Source organism: Vipera ursinii (assembly GCF_947247035.1).
Source record: "Vipera ursinii genome assembly, chromosome: 2".
Lineage (NCBI taxonomy): Eukaryota > Metazoa > Chordata > Lepidosauria > Squamata > Viperidae > Vipera > Vipera ursinii.
The window spans coordinates 59,009,971-59,030,215 of NC_139513.1; the positions used below are offsets into that span (position 1 = coordinate 59,009,971).

Genomic DNA, 20,245 nt, shown 5'->3' on the forward strand with positions numbered 1-20,245 from the left:
TAACAGCATAAACATTGTGTTGGCATTATGTTATCAAAAGCAACAGTGCAGAACAGCAGAAGCTTATACAGCAAGCCTGGGTCTATTGCTGAAGAGATTCTCAAAAGAAGGCAACTAAAGCAGTTATAAGATTAAAGCTTCTTAAAAACCTACATTATTTTCCAACTCCGTTTCGATTTTTTATAAATCTAGCAAGGAATTTGATACTATTGATCTTTTTTTTTACCTGACATAGATCAAAAGGTTATTGATACATGGAAACAGGTGTTCATGCATGTGTAGAATGTATCAAAGCTTGCTTTGAACCTTTGACCTGGCTCTCCCACATCCAATTTCTTGGCTACACATTTACAATATAATATTAAGAAAGTACATCTGCTATTTTCACAGATAAATTGCCAGAGTGCTCCTTTCATTCAAATTACTGCGGTCAACTAGGACATGCAGAATTGCCAATAGCAGCCATTTGCTTACTAGACAGATAATGTCTTTCTATTTTGAAACCTGAGGACTGAAAAAAAAATTATCAAAATGCACAAAAGTCAAGAGATCTTATTTAATGCTTATATATATTGTACAGTATACAGGCATCTTATGTTCAGTAGAATATTAAAGCATTCTCTCTGGGTTAATAGAAAAAACAAATTCAGATCTAAGGTATATTGGGTAAATGATGTTATCTTAATCTCTAGAATATACGAAACAAAACGGCATAATTTTATCATGTAAGGTATATTTTATTGTGAATATACATTTCTCATATGATAATACGATAAAACAAAATATTTGTAATGTCAGATAATACTCCATTTTCAGAGGTTATTTCACGACCAGCTCTGAACAAAGGTTTGAAAAACTTACCGCTTCTACCAAACTGTCGGCACTTCTCTGTTTGTCACTATACTTATGCCTAAAGTCACTTGGTACAGTCAAATTAGCTGGTGTAAATGTCCGATATGCAATATCAGGGTCATCAGTATACCAGGAGCTCCTATGCAAAGATGGCAGGCTACCATTCATATATTCTGTAGAATCAGGTTGATCAACTTGGATAAGAGGTGTATAATAAAGAGAGCGGTCCCGGTTGGGTGGTGTAGCCCAGGAACGTGTTGAGCGACTCGGAGAATTTCTATGCACTTTAGTGGCATCCAGACCTGCAACTGCCATGACCTGAGGAAGTAATAAAATGTTCATACCATTCCAAACTTACAGAGGCAATATTTCCTTAAATATTAGCTGTGAAAGGTCATTGAACTGCTGCTAGGATTCTAAAGACTCAAGAATAGTGAAAGGAGGGAAATGGATAAAGAAACAATAAAACATCTCCCTTCCTTAATGTATTCATTTAGGAAACTTTCACTTATTTCTCTTCTGTGGTTCATATAATAAAGCATATTAAAACATGTATTATTGGACTTCCGGTGGCTCCGCGGCGCCGGAGACAGCCTTCCCGGGCTGCCCGCGGCTCAGCTGTGTGATTTTTCGCCCGAAACAGCGCCGATCAGCTGTTCGGGCGAATTTGAAGCCCCCTCCTCGGGAGAAGAGGAGGGGGTGAGCCCCCAGGTAGGGGTCGAGTTCTCCGGGGCCGCCTGAGCTTGGAGCTTGGGCGGCTGAAGGATTGAACTCCCCCGTAGCCTGGGCTGCTCCCAGCTGGCTAGCGTCTCTGCTCCGGACTTCATGGAGCAGAGCCAGGCATCTGCGACCATCCCTGCTTGAAGGAGAGACTATGAAAGGAAAAGAGCAGGCAGAGCAGTACAAGAGGGAAAGATGAAGAGATGAAGAGGATTATTTTATTTTACTCTCGAGCTTGATGGACTTTGCTTAAAACTTAAAGTGAAAGTGCGTCACAATTGTAAGTAAAAGATGGCGGCTAAACCTCCCCCTAGAACTTTTTGGAGTGCTGGAAATTCTCCAGTGCAACAACAATCATTACTGCAGGCGTTGCATTCTCCCGATGTATTGACATCGAAGGACCTTGAAAAACATACCCAGTTAATTTTGGAGTCAATGGGTGTTAAATTTGTACAGATGGAGGAGAAATTGGAGAAATTGGAGCAGAGAATGGAAGAAAGGATGGAACAGAAATTCAGAGAGATGAAGGTAGACATTTTGTCCTCAGTGCATAAAGTAGCTAAATGTGTGGAGGTGCTGGATGACAAAGTGGAAGATTTGACTCAAAAGAATGCTATATTAGAAGCAAAAGTATTGGAAATTGAAGATTTAAAAGACAAAATGGATAGCGAACTGAGTCTGGCTCAATTTTACCAGATGCAGTTTGCTGTTAGAATTAGAGGCCTAAAAGAGAATATTAAGGAAGATTTAAAGCAGCTGGTTTCTGAGGCTTTTGAGGTGGTATTGAACCATCCAGCATCTGAAATAAAACAAGGCATGGACAAAGTGTTTCGTGTGAACTCGTGGATTGCTAAACAGAGAAAGTTGCCTAGAGATGTGGTGGTTTATTTTGTAAAAAGGGAAATTAGAGATGAAGTTATACAAGCTGCCTATGATACTAAAGTTGTGATTGCTGGTCAAGAAGTTTTGGTTCTAAAAGAAATTCCTCCAAAGATTTTAAAGAGAAGGAAGGACTTTATATTTCTTGTGCAAGAGCTCAAGCAAAGAGATATAAGGTTCAGATGGGAGATCCCAGCTGGGTTGAGCTTCATGTATGAAGGTAAAAGGTACTGTTTGGGTACTGTGAAGCAAGCGCATGATTTTTACAACAATGTCTTAAAAGCAACCCCATCAACACTTTTGGAAGCTGCAGAGGGATCTGGAGAAGGAGAACATCAAGAGGATGAAGATGGACAGATAGACGAGAATGGTACAGGAGGAGATCAAGCTGCAACTCTTTTGGATGATCCTAGAGAACAGAGGGTGACGCGTGCTGCCTTAAAACGCTCAAAAAAGATAAAAAAATAAGACCAGTAGAAATCTATGGAACTTCCACAACATACTTACAGTCAAGTGGTAGTTGTGTTTTTAAGAGTTTTGGGATGATATGTATGGTAACAGAATCTTCAATTTGGAATTAATGTACAATTAACTACAGAGGAAGAGGTAGAAAGTTTTGTGGGTTAATGTGGGTTAATTTGTGTAAGAACTATCTATTATAGCCTATTTTGGCTAGAGAGGTTAATAGGGATAGGTGCTTGTGATGTGTAAATGAGAATTTGTTTAGGAAATAGTGAATTGTGGAAGAACATAGATGGGAATGACGCTAGTTTTCTTTTATTTTAGTTCTTTATACATATTTAGTATTATTAAGGATTGGTTTACTCTATATAAGCTAGAGAGTGATGGATTTTAGAGTTTATAATTGTTAGTATATGATTGTTTATGATTGCTTTTTAGATATATACCTTGTATTTTGCTCTGGGAAGTCGGGGGGGAGGGGGGGAGGAGGGGAAGTAGGGGGGGGAGGCAGGGGAGGGAGGAGGGAGAGGGGGAGATAGGGGGGAGGTAGGGAGGGGAGGAGGGAGGGGGAAGGGGGGTTTTTTAAAGGAAAACTGTATTTTAAAACTTTTCAATAAAAAAAAAACATGTATTATTAACAGCCCTTTGTAGATTTAGAAAACTATTTTGGAATTTTGATTAGGATTGGATGTTTGCTGTATTAGGATGCTGGCCTCAAAATCCATTATTTGCCTCTAAGCATGCAAGCATGTAATGTAACACCATTAATGTCTGCCAGAAGCTCTCAAATTAGGTTTCCTAAAATTCTGTTGTTTACCACGGAAAGTTAGTTGACTTCTCCTTGCTTTCCTATTTCATGGGAAAGGACAGTATTTCGGACTGATGAAGGTTTTATATGCATCTTCCACTTAGTTACATGGATGTCTATGAATATTGGCTGATACACACAGAAAGACACAGGTATGTAGTTACATAATACATTTCCATTGCAATATTTATCTCTGTGTGAGAATTATTCTACCTTTGTTCTCTGACATGTCAGCATCTCCAGAGCAGGGTTTTTAAGTATAACATTTCAAAATATGTTTTTTTAAACTCAATTATACTCATCATAAGCAATTTTTAATATGATGGCTTCTTTCCAGGTGTGTTTTAATGGATATTTGATTTGGGAAAGATAAACAGAAGTCAGATTGTATCTGCTATTAGCGATTCTGCCCTGGCAAAATCTAGCTAGAATACCCAGATTCTGCCATGGTATTGTTGGTGATTGAATTGTTTTATAACCTCTTAGTTTCTCAGCTTGCCTCACTGGGGCCACAGATGTTAATACCCAGAACCTGACAAAGTTGGGTTTCTCTTTTTCTTCTCATGTCTCCTTGGAACTTTCCCTTATTTTAAAATATGGAAAAAGGGTAAGCTGTCATCTGATTCTTTTTAATACTGTTGATGTAGGGAACCTAGACTGTCAATTCCAGGCAGCCACTATTCACTGGCAACTAGTCATGCTTTTCTGTTCTTGCCAAGCAAGCCTATTATAGCACTTGAGACTGAGACGGGAATGAAGTTATTTGCCATGTTTTTTTAGCCTCCTCAGGAAGTCCCACCAGGGAATATTGGTAGCCCTCACTTAATGACCACTCGTTGTGAAGTTGTGACAGCCTTGAATGAGTGATACTGATGACCAGTCCTCAAAATCCCAACTGCTGCAGTGCCACCATGGACACATGATGGTGATTTGGGCACTTGGCAGCCAGTTTGCACTTATGATAGTTGCAGCACCCGGCAACTGCATGATTAGCATTTGCAATCGATCAATGCCCATAAGGAAAGTCAATACAGAAGTCAGCAGGGAAGGTTGTAAGTCATTCTGGTAAGTCCTTATGGCCACCCTGCACTCATGAGTTGCCACACCAGCCATGTGTTTGTGCCCCACAGAGCTTCCCATCAATGGCCTTCTTGTGCTCATATGTAGCCTGCACTGGGTCTCACAAGCCATTCCCCCTAATGATATCCCCCCCTACTGCACCCTCACAGTCCATACATGGGACTCCCACTGTTTCCCACTTAACAACCCATGCATCTTGCTGTCACAATGGCAACCAGGATTGCCAGGATTGCCATCGCTAAATAATGCAGTGGTTTGACACTGGACTTTTCAACTACTTTGCTTAGTGACAGCTGTCCCAATTGCTGTCATAACCAGAGGACTACCTGTATCAGCAAGTTTGAAAACATCACTACAAAACTAGGCAGCTAAAGGTAAGTGTACAGTTTGCTTTCACTTACCTGCTGTTGCATTAAATGCAGAGGTAAAGCAGTGCGTTGATGAAAGGTAGGGGAAGGTGGTAATTCATCATGACTGCTCTGCCTGCGGAGGCATTCAAAATTAAAGGAAGAGCGGCGATTGGCTGAAATATGAAAAGGTGGAATGGGTTGTTACTGCTTTATAGAGCTATCATAGAAGCAGTTGGGTTAATCTGTTAAGGCAGAGTTCAAACTGAAGAAGCTTCTTGAATGAGAAGCAAAACATTTTCAAAGAAAATGCCCAAGAAAATCCAATTGCCTTTTGAAAAGCACCTTTGGGACAACCATGACCTTGATGATAAGACATTGTGGCCCACTGATTTACTGCAGGTGATCACACTGGTAACAGGATGATAGTCCAGGAGGACCAGAGCCTAAATTTTCTTGCTTAATACTTGTATGGGTGTGTGAAAGGTTAATTACTGGTGGGTATGGAGTTGTTCACCCTCCAGAAGGTTCTTGCTCTGATGCTCACTCTGAGTTTCCTAGGCTTTATTTATTTATTTATTTATTTATTTATTTATTTATTAGTTTTTATAAACCGCCCTTCTCCCGAGGGACTCGGGGCGGTGTACAGAGGAAGGGAAGGTATACAGAACCTTTAACATTTGTGCTACTGAAATGTGGTCATCTTACTACTGTACTTCAGCAGTTCAGTTTTGTTCTGGTGGGGGAATGGTCATGGAAGAGTTAAGGGAAGGAAAGAGAATGATTTGGCTCACAGAGACTTTTTACAGCACTGTTATTTACATTCTTAAATTTGTAGACAGAGAGAAGCGAGCAAGCAAGATCACGCCATCAGCCATTCAGCCACCAATTTCCAATCTGTGAAGTACTGGAGTGTTGGGGAGCACAAATGAGATGCTGTGTTAATTACTGTATATATTAGAGGTAGAAGCTATATGAAAGCACAGGGAGTGGTTTTGTTTCGTTTTTCTTTTCTTTCTGGGCCTCTTATTTACTTTCACAGCCTATGTTATCAGGAAGTTTCAACTCTTATTTGCCCTCACAGCTTAGGTTATCAAGAAGTTTCAACTTTTAATCTCACCTTGTAGAAGAGGACGTCACTACTTTTAGATCTCTATCTAATATGAAACAGATCATCTTGCTAAAGAGTGCTAATTTCTAAGAAATGTTTATGCCTTTATTGAATATCAAAAGCGATGCAGGACTGAGTGATGTAAGACTGAGTAAGGTATGGGTCAGGCTTCTATGAAAATCAGATTTCTAATCGTTATAGTCTCTGTAGACTGCAACACCTGTGTTTCATAAGGATAACTTACATGCTTCCCTCTTTCTCCTCCTTTTCCTTAATATGTAAGGGAGAACTAAAGGTTTTGCTCAAACTCTAAAGAATGAGCTTAGTACTCATGTGATCCCTATGGTTTCTGGTCTAGAAACCAGGAGGTTGTGAATTCTAGACCCTGCTTAGGGATGAAAGCCATTTAGCTGACTTTAGACCAGAAACTCTCTGTTTCTGTCTGTCTCATCCCAGCTTCATCCCAACCTGCTTCACAGAGTTATTGTTGTGTCTTAAGCATTATTTTACAAATGTCCAACACTGGAAGTTTTTAAGAAGAGACTGGACAGCCATTTGTCCGAAATGGTATAGGGTTTCCTGCCTGAGCAGTGGGTTGGAATCCAACAGAGGTCCTCAGCTATAAAAGTGGACCAACGAGAAGCTACAGGAAGCAACAAAAAACCCCTTGCTTCCTTTCTCTTTGGTTCACTGGAATATCCCTTTTGTATGACATAAATCAAATAAATTTTAGAGCATAGGCAGAGAATATACTGTACATGGGTCTAACAGTAAAGCAAACACGTCCACGAAGCCAGTCAGCATTTGTAGTGAACTCACATGTAGGTGTTGGAGGTAGCAGCCGTCTCCTAGGAGATCTTTTTGAATCATAATACACTGGTGAGTCATCTTCTTCAAAAAAACCATGTGGGTGGTGATAACCCTTTGGCCGTTCAAAATCTAAATCATTACAGTGATATGTGCTATGATAGTCATGAGAATGCCTAAGGGTAAAGAAACAAATAATTGGTAGTGATCACCATAGAAAACTGAGAGCTCCCATAATTTGTAACTTGCCCAAAAACATGAACCCCCCCCAACCCTGCCAACAAACAAACAAAAAACCCCACTGAAGTAATTTTTAAACAACAGTGGTGATTGATATCTAACATGGCTTCTCAGTCAGGTTTCCAGAATTTTCCGCCAACCTTGACCAGTAATGCACAAACCGAATATTTAAATCTTGACCATGAATGCATCTAGAGAGCATTAAATTGGCTTATACCAATCAACTCATTCTCCAGTAAATTTATTTTGCAGTTAGGTTTATATTTCAAAGTAAATCTTCTATTTTTAAATACAAATAAGAGGATCTTAGAGAAGGATAGTGGGGGAAGTGCACTTTGGTAATTAATTCATTACACTTTGAGTGGTCTTGCTCTATGTTCTATCCTGCAACTTTGTAACTAGTACTTATTGCAAGAAATTCCTTCTCCTAGAGATTACAAGATACTGTACTCCAGTTCTAAGCATCCTATTTTTCTATATTAAGAACTCATAAAATACACTGAAAATTTGATAAGCCACTTTTTAAAAAAGCACACAAATGTTATCACCGGGAAAACTGGATTGTTCAGTGATTAAAAAGGAACTAGAGAAAATTGTGCTGGTGAAATGAAAATGTTCAATGAGTCTAATAAAATGATCTACTGCAGAATATGTATCAGATCCCAGGCATCACCAAAACATAAGAATCAAATTATACCATTGTTGCAGGCATTTTGTTATTTGAAATGAAAATTATTCTCAACAATTCATGATTAAAGTATAAAACCAGGCTAAGACAGAGTGTGATAACTCATTATTAAGAGATTAGAGATTAAACATCTCTAATATTATAGACATGTAAAACTGTAAAAAAACAAAAAAAACCAGCAACAACTAGCAACAGTAAATGAATAATCACATTTTTCTTTTCTATATCCTATTATGAAATACGAAATTTAGTATAAGATGCACTTTTCTACCATTCTTTGCTGATCCATTATTTCCCATTTTCCCTTTCTTACCCTATTATTTCCTGTTTGATAATAGAATTCTATTATGATTCATTGCACACTGAATCAGATGTTTGGCCTCGATTTGGCATTTTTATCCACCTATTCAGTCCTTCCCAAGGACTTGGGATAGGCAGATATTATTATATAGTGATGTTAAAGACAGTTCTCCCTAAGTTTGTACAGTATGTGCGAGTTTCCACCAGAGGGAAGAACACTTTGGACCACGTGTATTCCAATCTGAAACAGGCATACAGAGCTTTCCCTCTTCCCCACCTGGGTACATCTGACCATCTTTCACTCCTGTTTTGCCCAAAGTATGTTCCTCTCAGGAAAAGGACTCAGGCAGTCACAAAAAGGGTCAGAACCTGGCCAGTGGGTGCTCTCAGTCAGTTGCAGGACTGCTTTGAAACCACTGACTGGAGTATATTTGAAGAACAAGATCTAAATTCATATACAGATGCCGTACTATCTTATATTAGAACATGCACTGATAGTGTAACAACGGATAAGTGCATTAGAGTTTACGGGAACTGTAAACCCTGGATGACTGCAGAGATACAAACACTCCTGAGAGCCTGGGATTCTGCCTTTAAGGCAGGGGACAGGGACAGATACAGAGAGGTCAGGGCAAATCTCAGAAGAGGCATTAGGATGGCAAAACAACAATACAAACAAAAGGTGGAGAACCATTTACCGAACAACGATCTGAGGCAAGTATGGCAGGGACTGCAGCACTTAACCAACTATAAGGGCAGCACGAGGAGCATGGCAAACACCGATGCCTCGTTGGCTGAGGAGCTGAATATCTTCTTCGTCCGCTACGAGGTTAAAAGACCAGAGCCCATAGCCTTTGCTGGCCAGCCTTCTGACTCTCAGCCACTCACCCTGTGTGAACACCAAGTGAGAGCTGTATTGAAGGCTGTCAATCCCAGCAAAGCCGCAGGCCCAGATGGGGTGCTGGGGATAGTGGTCAGGAATTGTGCCGATCAATTAGCAGGGGTCCTGACAAGGATTTTTAACATCTCCTTGCAAACGGCATGTGTACCATCGTGCTTGAAAGCAGCTACCATTGTCCCAGTCCCCAAGAAAACTGCAGTTGAGTGCCTGAATGACTACAGACCTATTGCATTAACGTCTATAGTCATGAAATGCTTCGAAAGATTGGTTCTCCAACATCTTAGGACATGCCTCCCACTGGACTTTGATAAACATCAATTTGCCTGCAGGGGAAATAGGTCGACAGATGATGCCATAGCTACTGCTTTACACTCTGTAGCAAGTCATCTCGAGAAACCTGGAAGTTACGTCAGGATGCTTTTTGTTGACTACAGCTCGGCTTTCAACACCATTTTGCCGAGCATTCTCATTGAGAAGCTGACTGACTTGAAATTCTCCCCCGCCATCTGCGATTGGATTCAAGACTTTCTTAGGGATCGGTTACAAACAGTGAGGGTCGGGTCTGCTTTGTCCCCCCCCCTGAAGCTTTGCACCAGCACGCCACAGGGCTGTGTGCTTAGCCCCTACCTGTACTCTTTATACACTTATGATTGTGTATCATCTGACCCATCCACTGCGATAATCAAGTTCGCAGATGATACAACTGTGGTGGGTGTTATTACAGGTGGGGATGAGACAGCATATAGGGCAGAGGTACAAAAACTATCCATATGGTGTAGTAACAACAACTTGGACCTAAACATCGGCAAGACGAAAGAGATGGTGTTAGACTTCCGGAGAAAAAAGGAGGAACCTGCCCCACTTTACATCGGGGAGGACTGTGTAGAGAGAGTTTCCTCCTTTAAATTTCTGGGAGTCTACCTCTGTGAAGATCTGACCTGGAAAGTTAACACAACTCAGGTGGCTAGAAAGGCCCAACAGAGGCTTCACTTTCTTAGGGTCTTGCGGAAGAACAGGGCAGAACAACAGCTAATGACCCTCTTTTACCGGTTTACTATAGAGAGCGTCCTCTCAGATGGTATTGTGGTTTGGTATGCTGGTCTGACAGCCGCGGACAGGAAAGTATTACAGAGGGTAGTGAGCACAGCACAAGACATTGTGGGCTGTCCCCTGACACCACTGGATGACATCGCCAGGGCTCGTTGCCTTGGAAGAGTGAGGAAGATTCTCAGGGATGACTCACACCCTGGACGGTATCTCTTTACTCTCCTACCATCCGGTAGGAGATATAGGAATATAGCCAGCCATACCAACAGGCTGAAAAATAGCTTTTATCCGTGGGCTGTTAGGCTTTTAAATGGGACATAATCTTATGCAGAATTGACTTGGGAGGCCAGTGTGTGGTGTAGTTGGTTCACATGGTGTGGTGAGATGGAGGGTTTGTTGTCACTGTGTGTTGGGGGGAGAGAGCACGGGGGGAGGCTCAGCTAATCTCAATGTACGCATGTTGTACTTTGACAATAAAGGTTTATTATTATTATTAAAGTGTTCTGGGTCTTTCCAATTCAAACAGACAGGCACTTGCTACATAAAATCCCAGATAAGAAAGGCCAAAAAAAAGTCTGGATAGCAGATGTGGCAATAGCTGCAGACAGTAGAAGAGAAACAACTAGAGAAAATCTCTGCAAACAGAAATAAAATGACTGTGGCAAAACTAAGCAAAGGTAATGCCAATAGTAAGAAGTACCTTGGTACCTGGGATGCAATCCCTAAACATTTGATGTAGCATTTAAACAGTATCGGCATTGACAAAATCACCACCAGTCAATTGCAAATGGCAGCTTTACGTGGAACAGCTTACATCCTGCAATCCTTTAACATCATTATATAATAATATCTGCCTATCCCAGGACTCAATAGGTGGATAAAAATGCCAAATCCAGGCTAAACATCTGACTAAATAAGCTATTTAAATAAGCTATTCTGAGACATTACAGAAGACCCTTATCTCTGCTGTACAACTGCTACATTATTTTTTTTAATGAAACTTAAACCTACCAGTTTCCTGACAACATACTGTCTTCTTCATAATACTCATCACCACTAAAATATTCTTGATCATCCAGATAGCAATCATCATTATAATAATCTCTAACTGCATGATCTTCTCGACAAATTGTAGGTAAATGTCTGTCACCCGATTCTGACCTGCAGTTAGAGCAGAGAGATATTTTTATTACTTTTTATATATAAACACTTATGTAAATCCTTCCCTCCCTATATTTTCCCAAATCCAATTAGCAAGAAATAAAACTGTACTACAATAAAAGGATTTAAAAGAACAAAAGTCAGGTTGAAAAAAATACTGAAAACATATTTAGGTTGTACTCGACTTACAACCACAACTGGGATCAAGATTTCTACTGCTAAGTGAGGCAGTTGCTAAGTGAGTCATACCCAATTTTATGACATTTTTGTAAACAAATCACTGCAGCTGCTAACTGAATCATGGGTCATTAAGCGAATCCAGCTTCCTCCATGGACTTTGCTTGTTGGAAGCTGGCTAGGAAGTTTGCAAATGGTGATCCCGTGTCCCCGGGATGCTGCAACGTGCCATTTACCAAGTGCCCGAATGTTGTCATGTGACCTTGGCAATGCTGTAACAATTGTAAGTGTGAGGAATGGTTGTAAGTCACTTTTTTAATATCATTATTATTTCAAATGATCGCAAAGTGAATGGTTGCAAATTGAGACCACTGGTAGCAAAAGTCAACAGAGCAGATAGTATAATGAAGTAAACTTCACTACACTTCCTATAGACTGAATGCCTTCCTAAAAGAACGAATTCAGCCACTGATAAGAATCTATCAGAAAGCTCACGTACTTGGCCTTCTAACCCTGAGACAGCCCACTGAGTACTGTATTTTCCGGCGTATAAGACTCGGCGTATAAGACGACCCCCAACTTTTGGGAAGATTTTCAAGATTTTTCGTCTTATATGCCGGAAAATACTTACATGCCAGTTGCCAAGTGTCCGACACAAGCCTGATTCAGCCCCGTCTGATGCAGATGGTGCAAAGCCTCCCTTTTGAAGCCCAAAGGGGCTTTTCCTTCCACCCACCCTTTGGAATAAACGCAAGAGCTGCATTCACAAGACGCGCTCTTCCAGGCCAGACTCTGCAAATGGCACGCCAGAAGCCGCAACCACCATGGGAACTCCGAGTCCCCGCCTTTCGGCAGCCTGCACAGCTGAGCGCAATCCGGCTTTGAGAGAGGATTTGCAGATGGAGCAGCTGTGTGTCTGGAGCCAAGCCCCGCCCAGGAGGCGGTCAGCTAGGCGGGCTCAGAAGACGTGCTGGAGAGCCGGGCTTGGGGCGGCCATGCTGAGGCCGGCTGGCGAGGGCCGCTGCGTGGTCTGTGGGCGAGAGGGGCGCCAGGCTGCCAAGTACTGCTGTCCAGACTGCCAGGAGAGATAGCGGGTAGCAGGGCGTGCTCTGCTTATGCTCAGATGCCGCTTGGGTGTGGGTGAGGTGCTTCCGGCCGCTCCCGGGGTCTGGCGTTTGCAAGGGGGAGGGGAAGGGGCTTAGAGGCTCTTGGGGGTGGGAAGGGAGAGTCACATTGGAGGGGGGACTGGACTAAGGAGGCTTGAAGTTGCTTTGGAAGAACGGGGACTCTCGATTGATTTATGTTTGTTTTTTTCCGGCGTATAAGACAACTGGCCGTATAAGACGACCCCCCAACTTTTGAGAAGATTTTCATGGGTTAAAAAGTTGTCTTATACGCCGGAAAATATGGTAACTGTATTCTCCTTTTGCTTATTTATTTATTTGACCTTACTTTTTTTTCTTTTTTCAAAACACAGTTGGGACTTCGAGGTGGATATTACCCTCTAGATTAATTTGATTTATAGCTTCCCACAGATAGCTCTCCAGTGATGGCAAGTAAAAGAAACCTATGCTGCAGTGTCATTCTTTTTCCAATTTCAGTAAATCGGCTGCCTCTTACAGGGAGTTGAGGAAATTAAACATAGCGTTGTTGTAGGGACATTCTGATAGGTGCAAAGGAAATATAAATCAGTGGTAGAAACATGAAGTTATCGACAATTACTTATTTTAACCTAGTTCTAGAAGGGCCATAGTGTTCTGCATAATTTCTAAAAGCATCAACATGCAAAATGGATTGGAATGCCTAGGAGGTTCCTTGTATTGCTTCAAACCATTTGTCCAACTTTTCTATTCTGCTGAAAAATGGTTTATATAATTTCGGATGTGAATTTTCCAGCCTTATTTGGAGATGCCATCCTGTACCACTGTGACATTCCTTCCTAACTGTATACCTCATAAAAATGTAGGTTAAAGTCCAACTCTGGTATTTTAATAAGGTCAACAGGCAGTCTTGCAATTCTAGTCCTAATATTGCATCAGGATGCATCCCAATTACAGCTAAGCCATCAGGACTGCATGGAGATTTTCATGCATAGCGCTCAATGTTCATGCTCAGCATATGGGCCAAAGCTATTTTCATATCATATGTTATATTGAAGGCCTTAGCCTTCACATTATGTGTGAAGATAATGTCTGAAAAAGGCTTACATGATTTGTTTCAGTAAGTTTTATTAAAGCATAAAGTGCTATTTTCCCATGATATGACCTTATATATACTTACCTAATGTAAGTTTCATAATAACGAGCTCTATTAGAAGAAAAGAACATGGAGAAAAAAAAGTATAATGAATTTTAATGAAATGATGAGAAAGTAAATGTTACATTGTATTTATCAATTGAGACATTTGTATAAATGTATTTACCCAAACTTTCGCACAGGAATTAATTCATAAATTGCTATGATGAAAGAAAGAAGCAACAATTTGTCTTAATTGGTTTTTGGCTTATCCTCTTTAGATACCTTTCTAATTATGCAACAATCTAACTATTAATGTTGTTGAATTTATCTGATTATATTAATTTGACTAATAAAGAGTTAGTCTGGTCTAGTGATTGACGCACCAGGCTAGAAACTGAAAGACCACATGTTCTAATTCCTCCTTAGTCTGAAAGCCTTTGGGTAAATTTGGGCCAGTCACTCTCCCTCAGGCCAACTCACCTCAAAGGGTTATTGCTGAGGGGAAAATAGGAGAAAGGAGGAGTATTAGGTATGTTTGCTGCCTTGTTTATAAAAATAATAAAGGCAGGATCTAAATAAAATAAATAAATAAATTGCATGGCCCAAAGAATGAGAGTTGATTTCTTTTTAAAAAAATGTAAACCGGCTTGTATGCTACAACTTAATCAAGCAGATCAAAGGAATTCTGTTAAAATTAAACCAGACAACAAATAAATTAGATAATCAAATATAATAGTTCAAGGTGTTAAAAAAAATGTAACCTGATGTTTGGCATTTTCAACTGAATGTAATATTTTACTTTGCATTATAAAAATATATCGGGTTTTACCTCCTTTTGGATGATCGTCTACTTTGTTCACCGTGATCTTTTCTGGAGTATGAATGGCTCCCAGTTTCCGACATATGTTCATGACTTCCAGTGCTTGCATGTTTTCTGTTAACCATCTTGGACATGTTGGCATTATTGAGGTTAGCATTTGTGGAGTTTGGAACGTGCTTCCCTACTGAGTTGTGGTTGTGATGGCTATGATGATTAAGGAATAAAGAGTTGCCTGTTGGTGGATGCACATTTTTCTCAGTTGTGTCCACCATACATGAAACCAGTGGCCTTTGCACATGCAGGGGGCGATGTGTAGTATTGATCTGTTGAAATGAATCCCTTGTATCAGTGCTAACATGATTGATATGGTTTCCAAACAGGGCACCATTTCTCTGAAATATAAAAAGGGATAATCAATTAATAACATAATATTGGTTTGTTCATCTTCACGTGCATATACTGTGTGGGATCACTTGGTATCCTCAGCTCAGTCAGTCACATTGCCATAATCCCACAATACCCTCTCCTAAACAGTCTTCTTCTATGTGATTTGGAGCTACCTCTGATCACAGAAATTATATCACAGTGCAATTGAAAATGTGCCAAGAAGAAATTATTTTGTTAAACTATTCACATACACAGAGAGAGACACCACATCAGGGGTCCCCAACCCCTGGTCCGTGGACCGGCACCGGGCCGTGGCATGCCAGAAACCAGTCCATGCAAATAAGCAAAGCCCCATTCACGGGATGCAGGCAGTACATGAAACCACGCCCCCTCCGGTCCACAGAAAAACCTCTCTCCATGGAACTGGTCCCTGATGCTCAAAAGGTTGAGGACCTCTGCACTATATCATACAGATCCAGATCCACATGCCTACAATTAACAGCTAAGAAAACTGTATTAGCCATCTCTCCCCAAAAGTGTTTATAAGCTATATTAGAACAAGCATAGCATTTGTTATGATTTTTTTATTACAATTTGTTATGAAAATGTCATTTCACAATTACAGTGACATGACAGACAACCTTGGAGTTCTGTGATTATGTTCTCAAGACAGCGATGAGAAAGTTATCCTTAATTCCATCTGCCAATTGTGTGGCTCTAGCTGACTATCCATGTACTGAGATATGGTTAAGTAATCTGACTTCCCTGTTAGAAGAAAGTTTATGAGTTTTTACAGCTAAATAAGAAGGTGCTAAAGTTAAAAGTGAGATAGGAATGGTGTTTCTTGGAACTCAATCTAAAGATACAACGATAACTGCCAGGAGGAAACAGCCTTGAAGGTCTTAGTCATGATTAGTTCTAACAACGCTAGCTCTATTCTCAGTTAAATCGCAAGAATAATTTTTTTGAGTTGTCAGAATAGCATTTCTGGATTACTTCAACTGGATATTTCTGAAAATCCAAAGATAAACATGGATTATTATTTTTTACACTAGCTTTATCCCCAGCATTGTATCCAGATAGTACACCTGTAGTTAGCATCCTCTGTATACAAAGCTAGTGATTTAATAAATCCTCAGTTTGACAGATCTTAATGTCGTATACTATAAACAACATTTTCATTCAGGCAGCACCTTGAAATTAGCCATTATTTGGGTAAGCAGTCCAAACAGCAACCAATGCTTTCCCTAAAAAGTGGGCATGTCTAAATTTATGATGAAAAAAGGGAGAGGAAGAGGGAGAGAGAGAGAGAGAGCTCAAGGAAGATTGGGAGGGATGCATGAAAAATAACTTTTGCAAGGAAACCCTGGGACTTGCCAAGACTCAGGATATGGCATGACAGGAGAAAATATGGACAAATACCATTTTTGAGACCCCACAATATATTAACCTCCACCTCAAAAAGTGAAACAGACCCTGCTTTCTCGATCTAAAGATGCTACATTTTAAAAAAAAGTATGAAAAGGGAAAAACAAAACAGGGCAGCATTTCTTAACAAAAAATACTAGAAACTACAACAACCAGCTGGAATGGAAAGAATTCAGAAAGATAAACCAACTTTCAGCAGAAATGCTTCCCATTTCCCACAGAGGCAGTTTGATGGAAATTGATGCCAGCTGACCATCAAGCCAATAGTTGAACAAAGTTTATAGATATCACAGTCATGATTGACAGACAAGATTCATGTCAATCAGAGGTACAGTCATAGTCCAGCATTTGCCGCTGATTAATAGTCCTAAGGAAGGACAATTTCCAGTGCCAGAAAATCCACTGATTACAACTGTAGACACACTATTGGTACTGGAAATTCTTCTTCCCTAGGAATAGGGAAAGGTTATTGGGATGGTCTGCATCTAGCCACAACCTTAAGCAAACCCTATTCTCATAGGAGAATTTCATGGGGAAGGAGGGGCTTTTGAGCAGACACCAGAAATAGAATTCTTTTTAAAAAAAGAGAGAGAGAAATTGAAAAAAGGATTTTAATGGAGAAAGGTATAATGGCTAACACCTAAGATAGAACTAGATAGTGACTGTTGTGGAAAATTTTAGTGGTAAAATTTGTAATATTGGCTTGTGCATTTATATTGCATCTCGGATTGTTACAGTGCTGAAGTCTTGTTGGTTCAAGGACAGGTCTGGAGAAGATTATTGAAGAGAGTTGTTGGGTGAGATCCAGAAGACTCAATGAAGACTCAAAAAGGATAAGGTGCTATGAGACCTTTCCACTCAATTCAGATTTAGGGGTTGAAGAGAGATTGAAGTGATCAGCAGCCAATGCTAAGGGAAGAAAGAATGAATGCAGCCAATATATTCCATGTCTTGAAGTATGATGTGAGGGCAGTAATTAGGAATGGTCAATTCATCAGTTCAACATCATAGCTTGAAAACATATGCAGTTAGAGCAAACTTAGGCTATAATTCTGAATACAGAAACAGGTTGTATTACATCTTTTTAATCTCAAGATGCTGCCGGAAGAAGAAGGAGGGAGAGCAGAAATGGCCTTTCTCGTAACTCTTGATGAGAAATATAGTGAAATCAAAAGTAGTTTGCTTGCTTTGATGTGTTTTTTTGAATAAATGGTAAAACATCAAAAATAATTTGATGTGCCTTTCATCAAATCCTAGGAACCCACAGAAGCCTTGTGACAATCATCATTTCTGTATGATGTTCAGTTGCCAGTTACCCATGTGGAAGATGCCACAAGCGTGATAATGGATCGATTTAGCTGGCAGCCCTTTGAGCAAAACAGAACAGAGCATATGCGCCATCTTCTGACACATTTGCAAAGGGAACACTAATTCAGAAGTAGCTTGCCTTCACTAACTAATACTATAATTTCAAGCAGTTTTAGTAGTATGGGGATTACTGCTTCCATGTTCCATATCCATTTACTTTGTGACATTATTTCCTACTGATGATCATGTTTGGTAACTAAATGAATTCTTTTGTCAAAAAATAGAAGATTACCTCAAATTTGAGCCTATAATAAATTTGAGCTTGGAAATGAATGGAATGCACTCATTACTTTGTGGGGAAATGTTTTTGCATTTGCTTAGGAAAGGAAAAAAAACCCTATTTTATAAACTGAAGACATCTATCATACAGTCATTTACTTTAGATACTTCTTCTTCCTCATGGAGATTTTGTTCTGGTTCATCCTCTTGCAAATCACAGGAGATAGCTCGTCGAATTTCAGGTCCAATATCATGAAGTGTTCTAAGCCCAGCCTAAATATGTAAAACATAACCAAAGTATGTTAGAAATTACAAACATTTTTCTTTTAGATTACCCATTTAAAGGATTTATGCAAAGTGTGTCTTGCAAACAAATGGTTTCATGCCAATCCAGCAATATGCAGACACTTCCAAATATGCGTTTCTTCTTTTCTGGGTTAAAATTCTTACTTCTAGATTTGTAAATATATCAGAAAAGAGATAAATCAGATTTTTTTTTTCTGATAAAAAGAGAAGCCTTTTTTTTAAAGGTCTGGGGTCATTTATTTTTTTTTCCAAATGCTTCTAAGAGTCAGAAAATATAGTCACTGACATTCTGGCTTTATTTGGGGACAGGGAAGTTTTATAATCAAAATGGTTGTATTAACATAGCACACTTTTTACCATTGCCATTTTTACAAAGGCAAAGATAGTAAGCCTACAAAGATAATGCTGCTGAAACATATCCTGACGCCAATTTCTAGTGGCATACTCTTATGTTGCATTATTTCATATGGCTCACACATGACCATCTCTGCTTTTAGTACAGTATAAGTAGACCAGCATATGATCAGCCATGGACATTACTTCATGCTAGTAAAATCTAACAAAGCAAGCCTTACAAATCAGTATTAAAGTTTAAAAGAAATTGGAAGACTTCTCAATTTCAGCTAAGAAATAGCACCTCCCACATTAATTTGGAATCCTGAGAATTAAAAAAAAAGGTTGAAGAAGGCAATGGCAAACCAGTTCTGTACTGCTACCAGGAAAATTGAATGGATACAGTCACCATATGTAAATTTCATCTTAACGGAAGCCTCATTCTTTTATCATGCTATGCCTTTTCCTGTACATAAGTTCTATCAAGCATTCCAAAACAAAATGTGAGCCTGGCAGGGATGAGTGTTCTTCTCCATTCTACTCTCACTAGCCACATATGTTGTGTGTTAGCTAATACCGTTTATAACAGGGGTGTCAAACTGCCATGGGCCAGATGCATCACATGGAACTTGTGCCCATCCCAGCTCCCACAAGGGGAAAAAAGTCATGATACATCACAACACGTCATGTGACCCGGCAAGTTTGACACCCCTGGTCTACAAGATAAGTATAACCCTTTTAACTCTACTTGATTGCACTATTTCATGGGTTTGTCAGAATCTGATTGTATAGGTTTCCAACTACATGAAGCATCAAAAATATGCCCAGTAAATACATTTACAGTCCTTGTGGAATTCTTTTTTTATAAGAGCTCATGCAAACATACCTACTCATCCTGCAAAACAAATGCTTAGAACTTAAGTGATTGCTTAAAAAGCAGATTTTACCCAATTGCTGAATTTTTTGAGAAATTATAAAATATTTCTATGACAGGTTTATCAGTAATAGTAAGAAGAAATGACCATATGTTTCTTGCATAATAAAATATGATAAAATAATCACACAGTATCCAACCATTCCTTATTACAGAGAAAGTCTGCAGTTTCATACTTCTGTATATATTTCCATTTGTTTTATATATATCTACTAAAAGAAAGCTTTAAATATATCTTGACACAGACAGAACTTTTTATTTTGGACTTTTGAAAAGTTATAATAAAAAATAATAATTGGTTAGTTACAAAGGCACTGCAACATGAATATCACAACATTTAATGCCTGTAATGGAAAGTAAATGTGAGGTTCTTTCAACTACTCAGCAGAATAAAAATATGGTTATCTATTTTTAACCTTTTTTCAGTAAATCCATAAAGATGTACGTAAATGATTGAGGATGTATATCTCTCACAAACCCATATTCAAGGGCATTTTTTAAAACTAAAATATTTACAGTTTGGTGTTACTTCATCAATTATTCTTCCTGATTCTTTGATAAACATAATGCTACCAACATCAATCAGTCTATTTTTAGAAGCAAGTATGAAAAAACATATTCAAAACCTAGCT

The 20,245-nt window shown here is 39.4% G+C and overlaps 1 protein-coding gene across 3 annotated transcripts in view; it reads right to left on the reverse strand.

Annotated features, from left to right (window-relative positions):
- CACNA1D (calcium voltage-gated channel subunit alpha1 D) overlaps positions 1-20,245 on the reverse strand; it is a 272,427-nt gene that overhangs the window by 2,084 nt on the left and 250,098 nt on the right. For all 3 annotated transcript variants that reach the window (XM_083353210.1, XM_083353209.1, XM_083353211.1), the window contains 7 exons: positions 18,200-18,313; positions 14,648-15,030; positions 13,861-13,887; positions 11,254-11,403; positions 7,079-7,242; positions 5,203-5,324; positions 862-1,170 (listed from right to left, as the gene is read on the reverse strand). In XM_083353210.1, the coding sequence (XP_083209336.1) occupies positions 862-1,170; positions 5,203-5,324; positions 7,079-7,242; positions 11,254-11,403; positions 13,861-13,887; positions 14,648-15,030; positions 18,200-18,313 (1,269 nt within the window). The remainder of the gene's footprint in view (positions 1-861; positions 1,171-5,202; positions 5,325-7,078; positions 7,243-11,253; positions 11,404-13,860; positions 13,888-14,647; positions 15,031-18,199; positions 18,314-20,245) is intronic.